This window comes from Juglans microcarpa x Juglans regia, chromosome 6S (assembly GCF_004785595.1).
Source record: "Juglans microcarpa x Juglans regia isolate MS1-56 chromosome 6S, Jm3101_v1.0, whole genome shotgun sequence".
NCBI lineage: Eukaryota > Viridiplantae > Streptophyta > Magnoliopsida > Fagales > Juglandaceae > Juglans > Juglans microcarpa x Juglans regia.
Genome location: NC_054605.1, coordinates 16,842,398 through 16,855,124, shown reverse-complemented (window position 1 = coordinate 16,855,124; position 12,727 = coordinate 16,842,398). Strand labels below are relative to the sequence as shown.

General features: G+C 33.9%; 1 protein-coding gene across 1 annotated transcript; it reads left to right on the top strand.

The window, feature by feature from the left end:
* The first annotated feature begins 8,824 nt into the window (after nucleotides 1–8,824).
* Nucleotides 8,825–10,516, top strand: LOC121236517 (transcription factor MYC3-like). Its single transcript, XM_041132962.1, has one exon. It carries the CDS (start codon nucleotides 8,864–8,866, stop codon nucleotides 10,355–10,357), a length of 1,494 nt encoding a protein of 497 aa, XP_040988896.1. The 5' UTR covers nucleotides 8,825–8,863; the 3' UTR covers nucleotides 10,358–10,516.
* The last annotated feature ends 2,211 nt before the right edge of the window (nucleotides 10,517–12,727 follow it).

Sequence of the window (12,727 nt, the reverse complement as noted above, 5' to 3'; positions counted from 1 at the left end):
TGTGTGTGTGTTTGTGTGAACTTTTCTTGAATTGTTAATCAATTCCGAATTTGAGAAGTCATGATCTGGACATGACCTTCCAGGTAGGCAAAAATATCTCACAGTATATAGACAAATTAAGAACCAGCTATATATTCAATGGTTTTCATGCTCAATCTATATATAGTAACTTTCTTTAGAGCAAATACTGCCTTTCATTTGAACTTTTGTAGTAAAATGCGTTGGAAAGCTTTCCAACGCATTTATATGATCCACCACCTAAACCACGGTTTCTCAAAATACGTTAGTGAGATGGAATAAACTGCGGCTTTCTTTTTTGTGGGTATGTCTAGTTGTGTGCTGTTTTCTGTACCTTTCTTGGAAAACTGAACCGGCTGCATTTGGACGACGTTGAGGTTATTTCAAATGATCTGATCTGTGAAGAGTTGTGTTTTTGTGAGTTTCATTAATATGTCGAATGTAAATAGATTATTGAAATATATGTTTAAATGTATAAAGTTGGTTGAGACCAATTTAATTTTTTTTTTTATGAAAAATTAAAAAAATAATAAATTTTATCAATAATTAATTTGAGATGAATTAAACTCACTTTAACAACCAAACACAGCCAATCAAATCGAGAATATGCATTTTAAGCAGTCCGCACGGGAGAAGAGATGTGAACCCATTCCCTTCCACCACCTGTGCGGCTATTGTACCTGGCCCACAACATAATTGGGAGTGGACCTCAAGATCAGAGCCCGAATGTAGCTAACTCTAAGGCCTGAATCCTAAAGACTAGCTGAGGCTCTAAGTCCACTTGGGATGTTCATAACTTAATCATCTCGTACTCATCATTTGTTACTGACTTTCTCGATCGTTAGTACTTCATTTTGCGCAAACAACTTCCATTTTGATATTTATTACATAAATGATAATCATTAACATTCGTAGACTGTTTGCCTTCTTCATGAGATCATCTCAACACCATCTCATCAATAATTCCACCACCTATGAGGTTCGATTTCTTTATTTGAGCTGCTATTCAGTCTAATAAATTTGTTCCCTCAAAGTTATTATTAATATAATTGAGCTTTTTTTTTTTCCTTTTTGTTTTAAATATTTTTTAAAAATATTTAAATATTTAAAAAAATTAAACAAATTTACTAGTAATTACTTCTTTAACTATTATAAAAATAAAATACAAGAGCGATCAAAAGGAGGGTATGTACAAAATCATGAGACTAAATAGTATTATCCTTGTTCAATATGTGGAGACTTGATTTGTGGGTTTGATTTGTTGGGGATGTAATTTTTGTTTGTGATTAGAAAGTATCTATTCATCATTCTCACACACTACACATCACATTTTTTTTTTCTTACCAAATGTGTGGTATATAGATGATTAGTAAAAAAATTTAATTAATTTAAGAAGAATAAAATAAAAAAATATATAAATAAAATGTGTGGTATGTGGTGTGTAAAAGTAGTGAGTTCTTGTAATTATTATGATTTTATGCTCGGTCGGTCAAAATTTTCGACTCAAATACGCATGGTATATGTAATAGATAGGGTGGAGATCAAGACCCTTATGTGTGATATGTGGTGTGTAAAAATATGAGTTCTTGTGATTATTATGAATTTATGCTCGGTCGGTTGAAATTCTCGACTCAAATACGCGTGGCATATGTGGTAAATAGGGTGGGGATCGTGGCCTCCAAAACGTCTATCAGACAGAAACAACTGGCAGCAGCCCTACATGGTACTATCGACAACTTGGTATTAAATCATTCATCCCTACCCCGATTCGTCTTGGGTTGAAAAAATGAGTGCACTTTTCACGTTCGAAATCCTTGGGCACGCAACAAGGACAGAAAGCTGTCTGCTATCTGTTCCTAACTTCCAGCTTGGATATGTTTCTCCTAATTGGCCTTCAATATGCATGCTTTCTTGTATATATGCTGTTTCTTTTATTATTACACTATCGAATAATAAGAGAACAAAACCAATTTCTTGTGTGCATGCCCTCGTTATTCATCAGTCATCCAAATTTAACTAATTAAGTACCTAATCAATTTCCCTGTTGAGAAAATTATTGATATGGTCTTGAAATTTTGACATTTTTAAAAAAAATTGGTCTTCATGACAAAAAAAAAAAGAAAGCTTCATAATGAACCTCTAATAAATATATATTAAGTTCTTCTACTTGTAAGCGGCCGACATGTAAAACATACATTTTATGCCATTAACATGATAAGATTGATTTGTAAAAGATTACTTGCAAGCGTCTTACAATTTTTTTTAAAAAAATGAATAAATATGAGATTCACATAAAAAAAATAATAGTAGATCTTACTTTTTTTTTAAGTGACTGCGCGATATTTGCGTACTTTACAACTATATGTAAGATTAATTACTTTTAATTTTTTTTTTTTTTATACATCAAACCTTGTTTTATTAACGATATGGTGGGTTTTTTTACGCTGACTTACCACTAGAATATCAAAGTGGCCGGTTGATCATGATCATCGGTTCAAGTTTTGTCAAAATGGAAGGAAAATGCTGAGACGACACAGATCACACTCATGATTTTTCACTTCATGTATATATATACACACACACACACACAATCAGTCACGCAAATGCATGCGTGTTTGAAATACACACTCATCCTTTCGAAATTAGAATTCTCGGGGACAACATGATACACATGATACACGCATTGTTCCAAATCCAATTGCACGTGCAGTACTTGTGAAACGTGTTTGCACATGATTGGTCTTGATCAAGTAGCGCACGTCGATGTCAACAATTTCCACCAATGAAATTAAAGAATCTTAGGTTTTTCATCTCTTAACTGAATTAGAAATCGTTTTCAAACCTTTTAATTAGTACCATAGGAATTAGTCAATATACATAAAAGGTCCCATGCATACCGTAAGTACTCAATATAATAATTTCTGGCCGGCAACACCACCCGATTGATTCACTAGTGAAAATAATCTCAACCAAACTCTTATAAAAAATAAATAATAATTATATTTGAAAGCATTTACACAAAAAATATCCACGTGACATAATTTAATTTAAAAAATAAATTTTAAAATTTTGATTTTACAAATCGAAATATATCATGTGGATTGTGTGTTGTGTAAAAGTCTTTAATTAAATAGTACTACTCATAAAAAAAACGAAGCAATTAAAAAGATCCAATTTTTAATAGCAAGTCTCTATTTTTCATGAATAAGTTAATTTGTACGAAACTTTCACTTCCTAGATGCGCATCATCACCTTAAATAAATACCTAAAATGTCTTACTTGAGGACAATACATGGTAGAATAACAACTATATATATATATATATATATAAATATATATATTATAACTCAAATATAACTTCATATTAAAAAATTATTTTTTCACCTTAACTCAATAATATGGTCAACGAAAAAACTGTTTGCATCCTATGAGCTCTTTCTCCCGTTTCCATCTATCACAGCGTCGCCACTCAAAGGGGGTGGAGCCTCGTCTCCTCCCCCTCTCCGATTGCCCAGCTCTAGTTAATAGGGTTATTTCCAGTTTTTTTGAACTTTTTCAGGCGATAGTAACAAGTTGTTCTGATCTGCTGCTTGCCGGCACTTTCCGACTGCCACGCGCCTCTCCAATGGTCTCCCCAACAGCCGATTTGTCGAAAGGAGGAAGGAAACTGTCCAGATCAGTGGCGCGTATGGCTCACGCAAGGCTTACATTGCGCGTAGGCCTCACGCGCCGCCACATCAGAATGGATTTCCAGCCGCCATGCGCAACATCACAGTGGCCAGCGGCCTCGGATCTTTCAAATCCGCATGCTTCTTTCTCGCTCAGTGTGGCGCGTGCCATACAAGCGCCACTGCCGTCGGTGGCGGTCTTTTGCCGGTGTATCGGGATTTCTAGTTGCTATTCTCCTTTGTTTCTGTTTTTCCTAACCAGCGATCAAGATAATGTGGTCGTGATAGTCTCCTACAGTTGGACCAGATCAACAAAACGTAGCGCACCCCTCTCGACTAAGCGTTTAGTCGTAAGTTTATAGTCTGTTTATTAGACTATGTTAAAACCGCTTTTGAGCGGCATCCCCTTGTGGGACTGGGTTGGAGTCAAGTCTTCGACTTACCCCGTTTTTCTTTTTATTTTATTTATTTTTTGGTGCTGCTTTTTGTTTGTTTTGGGAAGATTGTCGGGGACTCCCACTCCACTGAATCTTGTATCCTTGTAACAGCTTAGTTTATCTATGCTGTGTTTAACTTGCTCCAAAAAAAAAAAAAAAAATGGTCAACGGTACTCTAGGTCAACATAAAGTAAACTTTTTTATTTTTTAATACCCAATTATAATTAAATTATAGCATAGTTGTTTTTATATTATCTTCCTTAATTACTTGATCATGAAGAGAATTATAAAAGTGCTCAGGCACTACTTCCAAACATTAGTTTCATGCTTCTAATTTAGAGAATTAGGATACGTTTGGATAATGAAATTATATGAGAAAATTTTTAAAAATTTTTAAAAAATTTCACGATTTCCTCCCTAAACATTACTCAAATAAAAAATATTTTTCAATTTCAAATTTTTGAATTTTTCATATAATCATTAACTAATGATCATTACAATTTTTACAAACTTTAAAACAAAACACAAAAAGAAACACTAATTTTTCAAAATTAAAAAAAAATAAAGTCAAAAGTATATTTTAATTTTTCAATATTTTTATTCAATTTTTTCTCTTTCCTCCCCTAAAACCCAATAAAACATTTTAATTTCAACTATTTCACTGCTGTTTTTCTCAAAATTCTGATATACTCGAAAGTCACTGCAATAGAAATAGCTTTTTGCATCAAATGAAATAGTGGCGAAAATACCAAAAAAATGCCATAAAAAATTAATTCCTTCCAAATCCAATCGATGCAAAGTGGACGCAACTAGAGCGTCTCAAAAGGTTTATGGCAGTGACACTAGGGTGGGTCGCAAATAGCTCTAATATTTGTAGCGAATTATGTCGCCACAAATGTGTTTCAATTTAGACACAAAAGAGTGAGTTGATGATAAAAAAAAAAAAAAACACAATTGCGGCATATTTTTGTGCCACAATTGAAATATATCACTGTAAAAAAGGATTATTCTTGAGCTATTTTTTAGTGTCACAAATATGTATCACCGCAAGTATTTAATATTTGTGGCCTCTTTTCAAAAGTCTTATTCTTGTGATGCAAAAAGTACATTTATGACTAACTAGTAGTGTCGTAAATATAGACAGCTTGCTAGGAAAAATATATTGCCGACTCCAAACCTATTGTCGCAAAATACATAAAAAAAAAATTACTCATCTTACATTATATTTCAATCCATAAAACAATTACGTACACAAAGTACTTGCTTTATATTCTAAGCAATTACAATATTATATTACAATGCATAAAATAATTACATTATATTTGTGTGCAGCTTTAGACTTCTCAAGGCACATCAAATTACAAAGCACATCAAGTCCAACATACTTGCATAAATCTTGTCCTCCAAAGGAGTGAAAGCCATTAATTCAATATCTAGATGTGTGAAAACTTCATTTCAAGAACATCTGTAAAGATGAGATAAAACCTTGAATCACAAACTTCATTGAATATTGCTAAAAAATTAAACCAAAGACTATTAACATTTGCTTAAACAGTTGTGGACTTTAAGGCAAAGCATAAAATTCTCCTGGCACAAGAAAGAAAGATGCATGTGAATATTTATGGTTCTGAACAGAGTTTGCGTGTTTAGCCATTGAAAATCATCATGCACTGCTCCTACACCCCCCATCATCTTTAAGAGTACTAATACTACATAGTTGTAGTATTTTTTTCATCCTAAATTCAAAGCAAATGTAGCAAAAATGATTTGTGAACAGTTTCATACAAGAATCAAAGTGGTGCTTTCAATAGGTAATTTGGGGAATTAAAAATTGCCAAACAAAGCTTATTATTCACATTCACAATCACAAGCTCATGTATTGTTGTCGCAATAGATGAAGATAAATATTAAAAGTGAAAAAGAAAAGGCTAACAGATATTTTACCTCATGAGAATGGAGAAAATTTAAAAGTACATAACTTTTTACTGGCTCAGCACATGGCATCTGCTTCACTAGATTACAAAATGTCAAAAGAAGTTACTGAATGAAATTAGCACATCTAGAAAATAGATAATGTTAGAACACAATATACCATTATAAGTGGTCTGCTCCCAAATTTGTCCAATAAATCAAAAATAACAAATAATACTAAAGTAGATGTAGAACTATGTTGATAACATAACATAATTTCAATTTGGTAAACCATACAAACAATGTAGAACTAAAGGCAGAAAAATGTCTAAGAGATAATATACATAATGTTCCAACCAATGTTGACTGGTAGCAGTTATTGAGATGTTGGAGGAAAAAAAATCAACGTTGATATCAATATAATTTTTTTTGTAAGTTGATATCAATATAAATTATAACTAGAAAAATGGTGTTTACCTTCTCTTACTTTACCAATCTTCAAGTCCCTTGGCACCTTTGAACAAACTAAAAAGGCCAACCTAAGTCCTACTCCATCTACATTCAAAATCAGACACACAGAAGTCCTATTCCATCAAAAGTTATCAAAAACAGATTTGACGACAACCCACTTTTTCAACTTCAAAAAATGCTCTCTGTCAATCACTACAAAACATCTTGTAGCATTGTCAATCTTTTGCCAAATAGCATCAAATTAGAATATCCAAACTGCTCCAAAATTAAAATTAAGGATAACACTTTTGCCAGTTGTAACAAGGATAACACTTTCTAAGTTCATGTGCTTATGTGAAATTAAGGAACTTTATAGCTGCATCTAAATTTTATAATCATCCAAAAACAACTTGCATCAAAATTTTCTAGAGCAACTCCAACAAATTACAACCTTCAAGTTCTAACAACCACAATTTCGAACTCAACTCATACTTGAAAATTTCTAATTTAATAATCCAAACACAGCACGAAAGAAGTTCCCATGATCCTTATCATAAGGATTTTTTTTTTTTTTAAGTTTCTAATGATAGATTTTTTCAAAGAATTTGGCAAATAAGTGGAATTTACTTCTCATCTATGTTATGCATGACAATCATTCCAATTAATGAACTGATTCCTTTTTGCAAGCATATGAATGGGAAAAAAAGGCCAAGCTAAATTAAGGTAAACATGCAAGATATATGTGACCCATTCACCAATGACCCATGTCAATAGAGTTTGATAAAGTAGTAAAGTAATGATATATATATATATATATATAACATTGTACAACAATGTTATAAAATGAGGGTATTTTTGTAAAATGATATTACTTTTATAAGGTAATTTATAAAAATACCCCTAATTTAAAACATAGTTGTGTAAAGTGTTGTGTGTAAATCATTTTCCAAAATAGTAACCTTATCCTAATCAGAAAACTTATAAAAACCAATAGAACACCAAAGACCTCAATAGTCAGACCATATAAACCCCATCAATGATTACACCATAACGCAAGGCTCAACAGAGCAACACAAAAATTAAGAATCAAACCATGCTCTACACAAAAAATTAAAACGTAAAAAACCATGCTCTAAGTTAATCATGTACACAAACTACAATTTCTCGACCACAAATATTATAGAGCAACCAAGGAACCAAAACCGAATTTGAGAGAGAGAGAGAGAGAGAGAAATCAAAGAACAAACATTGATGAAGAGCAATTTACCGGCCGTGACGTGCTTGTGGTGCAAGGCTTGGGGGCGGTAGCAACAAGCTGCGACACAAAACGGGGAGAGATAGAGAAAGAGTAAGAGAGACATGGACGGAGAGAAAAAGAAAGGTGGAGGGAGAGAGAGAGTTGAGTTGAAATTTGAATGATAGAATGGGGGAGAGAGAAAAAAGAAATATAGACCCAGACTCTGGGGCGGGGGGAAAGAAGAAAAGACTTTTGCCTTTTTGTTTTTAAAATCAACCTTTTGCAGTATTATAATGTCGTTGCACTGAGTTAAATAGTTGCTGCAAATAGCTAAATACCACATAGACCATTTAGCGGCAAATTAATATTGTCATAAAACAAATCAAGGTGTCGGAATTAGTTTTTTCTGTCCAAATTATTTGAGACGATAATTTCAATCTGGTCGAAAAAAAATTATTTTTTGTGACGAATTTTTACTCTTTGGAAATAAAAAGACATGAATGAAAAAATTGACCTTTTGCAATCAAATTAAAATTGTCACAAAAGAATTGGTCACAAAAAAGTCATTTTTCTTGTAGTGATTTTGCAACGAAAAAAAATGTTGCAAAAACATAAAATTTTACCGCAATAAAAAATATGCTATATATATTGGATTCTCCGTATGGCACAATTTGCAATGAAATTTAGCGCTGAATTTAATTTCGCCGCAAATGATAATTTTTAGCATCAATTTGAGTGTTGACAGAAAAATTTTAGATGCAAAATACCATTTCTGTTGTAGTGAGTAGTAAAAAGAAAAACTCCAAATTTTATTACACTTTGAAAATAATTTGTGCAAATTTAAAATGTACTATTTTTTTTAAAGGTGAAATCTATCCAACGTTTAATAATAATAATAATAATAATAATAATAATAATAATATATCCAACATTTAAAAAATAATAATAATAATAGATACAACTTTTTTCCAAACCACTTGCGGGGTATGCCGTCGTACGTACGTAACCTTACCCAAAATTCCTTTGGCCAACAAGAAAACTATTTATAGCATTATCGCTCAATATTTCCTTCTATGCCGATATTTCTCTTTCTCGTTGCTACTTAAAAAGGAGACCAAGAGCAAGGTCGGAGAGAGAAGCAAATGGAGGAGATAATTATCTGTTCCCCTTCTTCGTCTCCGCTTGTTCCCGTTTGTCATGAGACCTCACCAACGATTCAGGAACTTCTACAGTTCATAGTTCAAAGCCGGCCTGAATGGTGGGTCTACTCCATCTTTTGGCAAAAGTCCACAGACAATAATGGCCATGCAGTTCTATCATGGGGTGATGGTCATTTTCGTGGCACCAGGAACTTTCTGTCCAAAGCGAGCAATGATCATGACGGACACAAAGATGGGTTCAGTTCGGAAAAACTCAACGAAAGCAAAGGAGCCCAAGTTCTTTTTGCCGATCAGGATTTGGACATAGACAAAGAAGCAATGGATGGTCACGATGTCACTGACTCCGAATGGTTTTACTCCGTCTCATTTACACGATCATTTTCCGTACGCGATGGTGACGTTCTTGGCCGCGCATATAGCAGCGGGGCACACATTTGGTTGTCAGGTGATCAAGAGCTTCAATTCCATAAGTACGAGAGAGTTAGAGAAGCTCGTATGCATGGGATCCAGACTTTAGTTTGTGTTGCAACTTCAAGTGGGGTGGTTGAACTGGGTTCTTCCGATTCAATTCAAGAAGATTACTGGGGTTTGGTGCAACAATTAAAGTCCCTTTTCGGTGTTGGAGATGCTAGTTCTCGTGAGGAGTTAAGGCAGCTGGGAAGCCATCAGGGTCAGCCACCAATTGCCAGGCGGGATCTTCCTTTTCTAGATATCGGAATGTTTTTACAAGCTCAAAAGGCATGCACCTTGCAAGAGATCAAGCAACCAGAAGTTTATGCAGTATTCAAAGATGAAGGGGCAGCAGGTCTTGGCCGTTCGTCATCTTACTCAGGGCCTTCTGATTCTAAACGTGATTTTGCCTCTGAAAATAGTGAGAACATTCGGCCTAAGAAGAGAAGGAGAACGCAAACGAACCGGCGAGATTGCTCGGTAAACAACCTGGAAGCAGAGAGGAAGCGCCGAGAGAAGCTTAACCATCGGTTCTACGAGCTCCGCTCGGTGGTTCCCAATGTTTCAAAGATGGACAAGGCATCTTTACTCGCTGATGCAGTCGTTTACATCAATGAGCTCAAGGTCAAAATTGATGATTTGGAGGCGAAACTCAAAGCACAATCCCGTAAGGCCAACATTAGTAATTTGAGTGGTATGTATGGCATGAATCGAAGCATAACTACCTCCACAGTTGATAAAAAAAGGCTATCATCATCAAGTTATACTGCAACTACGATGGACGTGGAGGTGACAATTGTTGGATCAGAAGCCTTGATCCGAGTACAATGCCCGGACGTGAACTACCCGCATGCAAGATTGATGGATGCACTCAGAGACCTTGAGTTTCAAATTCATCATGCTAGCATCTCAAGCGTGAAGGGGCTGATGCTTCAAGACCTTGTGGTAAAAGTTCCTGATCATGGATCACAAAGTGGCGAGGAAATGAGAATAGCTATTCTTGATCGGGTGATCATGCGGAGTTAATTCATTGTTATCATGTGGTACTTAATCATCCTGCATCATATATATCCTATTAATTCGTATGTAGCTAGCTAATTCGACAATTAAGCTTAATTAATTACGATCGATCCACGTCTGATCAAAAGCTCAGTTTTTGTTTTCCTTTCTTTCTTATTGATCTCTTCCAAGAATTTCAATTGCTTCAAGCTGTGCATGATCAATCATATATATTTTGACTCTTGAGTTCCGTCGAAGAATTCTCTAACGAATCTAGGCAAAACAATCGAGAGTAAAATGTCGCTACTTGCGACATCGATCGTGATTGCATTTAGTAGACATATATATATAGTTCGAATTACGGTGCAGAGGGGATGCATGTTTCCGAGAGTAGTAGTCCAAGAAGTTTCGTCGTGTTTCGTTGGTGCATGAAAGTTTTGCAAGTCGCCGTTGACTTGAACGTTACTATCATGTATTGCTTATTCTGATTTGTCAATTGTCAGCAGCTGATGAGAGATAAAACTCCTTATTATGAGGCTAAGAAATCTGAGCATAGCACGCACGTCGGACGGTAGTGCACCGGACCGGTCAACTATCAAATGTTATCCTAGTAATCATCCCCGAAATCGGCCAGAGAGTTCAATGGTCAACTTGTTTTTTACTAGAAGATGACATGCATGACATAACACGTCTAGTCTATGACTTGAATATTAATTTATTAAACCAGAAATGCTACCACGCGGCCTAACGTGTCATCGTCATGTGGTGCCATGTGCTTTATTAACAAAAATTAAAAATAAAAAGTATACAAAGAGGAAAATAATATACAATTGATGAAAAAATATATGGAAATCGTAGAAAAAACAAATGAAATTATGCAATAAAAGACTTCAAAATCCCCAAGTATCTAAAAATAGAAAATAACAAAAGAAAATAATAAAACAAAGCAAATTAAAATAAATCCAAAATAATTTGAAGAAGTTAATGCGGAACAGTAATGTTACAAAACATACTACTATCTCACTTTTATCTTATTATATAATTGGTACTTTTTAATCACCCTTGGATCATTTTTTTTTTTTAAGAAAATTTCAAATGTTAATAATCAATCCCACTTTATCATATCAGGATGAGAATAAGATGACAGTGATCGAGTTTGTAGAATTTTAGGAATTATATTTTGTATCCTCCAATTAACATGAGTGTCTGCTCTGCTGTATGGACTTATATATATACTCCATAATAATACGAAAATATTGATGAATAAGATAATAGTCTTCGTGCCAGAAGATAATGGGCCGGAGAATGTTGGGTTGGACTCTGGAAAATCTTGGTCGTGGTCGGTGAAATATGTTTCGTGGTGTTTAGACAGTAAAATGAGATGAGATGAAATTATTTTAGATAAAAATTAAATAAAATATTATTTTTTAATATAATTATTATTTTAAAATTTAAAAAAAATAAATTATTTATTATGTTTTGTGTAAAAATTTAAAAAAATTATAACGATAAAATGAAATGAAATACTTTTACTATTCAAACGGTCTCATATTTTAATATTTCAATAATATTTCCATAATTCAGACTGGTGTGTTTGGCAAGTGAGAGTATCTCGAATACTTTCACAACTATTCTTTACTTTATTATTATTTTTTTATAATTTATTATTTTTTATCTATTTTTTACTACTATTTAATATTTTATTATTACTTTTTTATTATTATTTATAAATATTCTCAACTTCTATTCTACCTATCCAAATCAAGCTAAATCTCATCAATAATATTATATATTAGAAATTGACCCTCTGTAATAAATTAATAATGGGGAGTGGCTGCTACGAAAATTCCAACCCCAGCTGTACGTACCGACAGTTTAACTTACCTAATGAATCATAAGCTTGTTGTCTTTCCTGTCACAAGGATTGACAGGACGTTACATTTTAACGGCAAACGTGACATCATAATTACTCTTGCAACAATGGTACGAATGAGTAGATCGGGATCTCTCCATTATTTATTTAATATAAAGTAGGGAATATTTGAATCATTTTGGCAAGACATGATTAAAATATCCCACACTTGACCAACTAGCTAGACGCAACTAGAGTTGAAAATCCGACCGGTCGGTTCGGTTTTGAGTCCAAACTGAAATTGATCGGTCAATTTTGTTAGAGCCTCAAAATTGGCCGAAATCAATCGAATCAGGGTATAAAAACCGATCGGTTCGGTTACCGGCCAGTTCACGGTCGGTTTGTCAGGTTTGGGCCGATTTGGGCCACTGTGTTTGGGCCGGTTTTGGCACTATTTGGGCTATTTTAAGACTCAATTCAACCTCTTTTTGAGCTCATTTTGTTATTTAAAATCATCTACTACAAAGACTTTTTTTTTCCCAGAA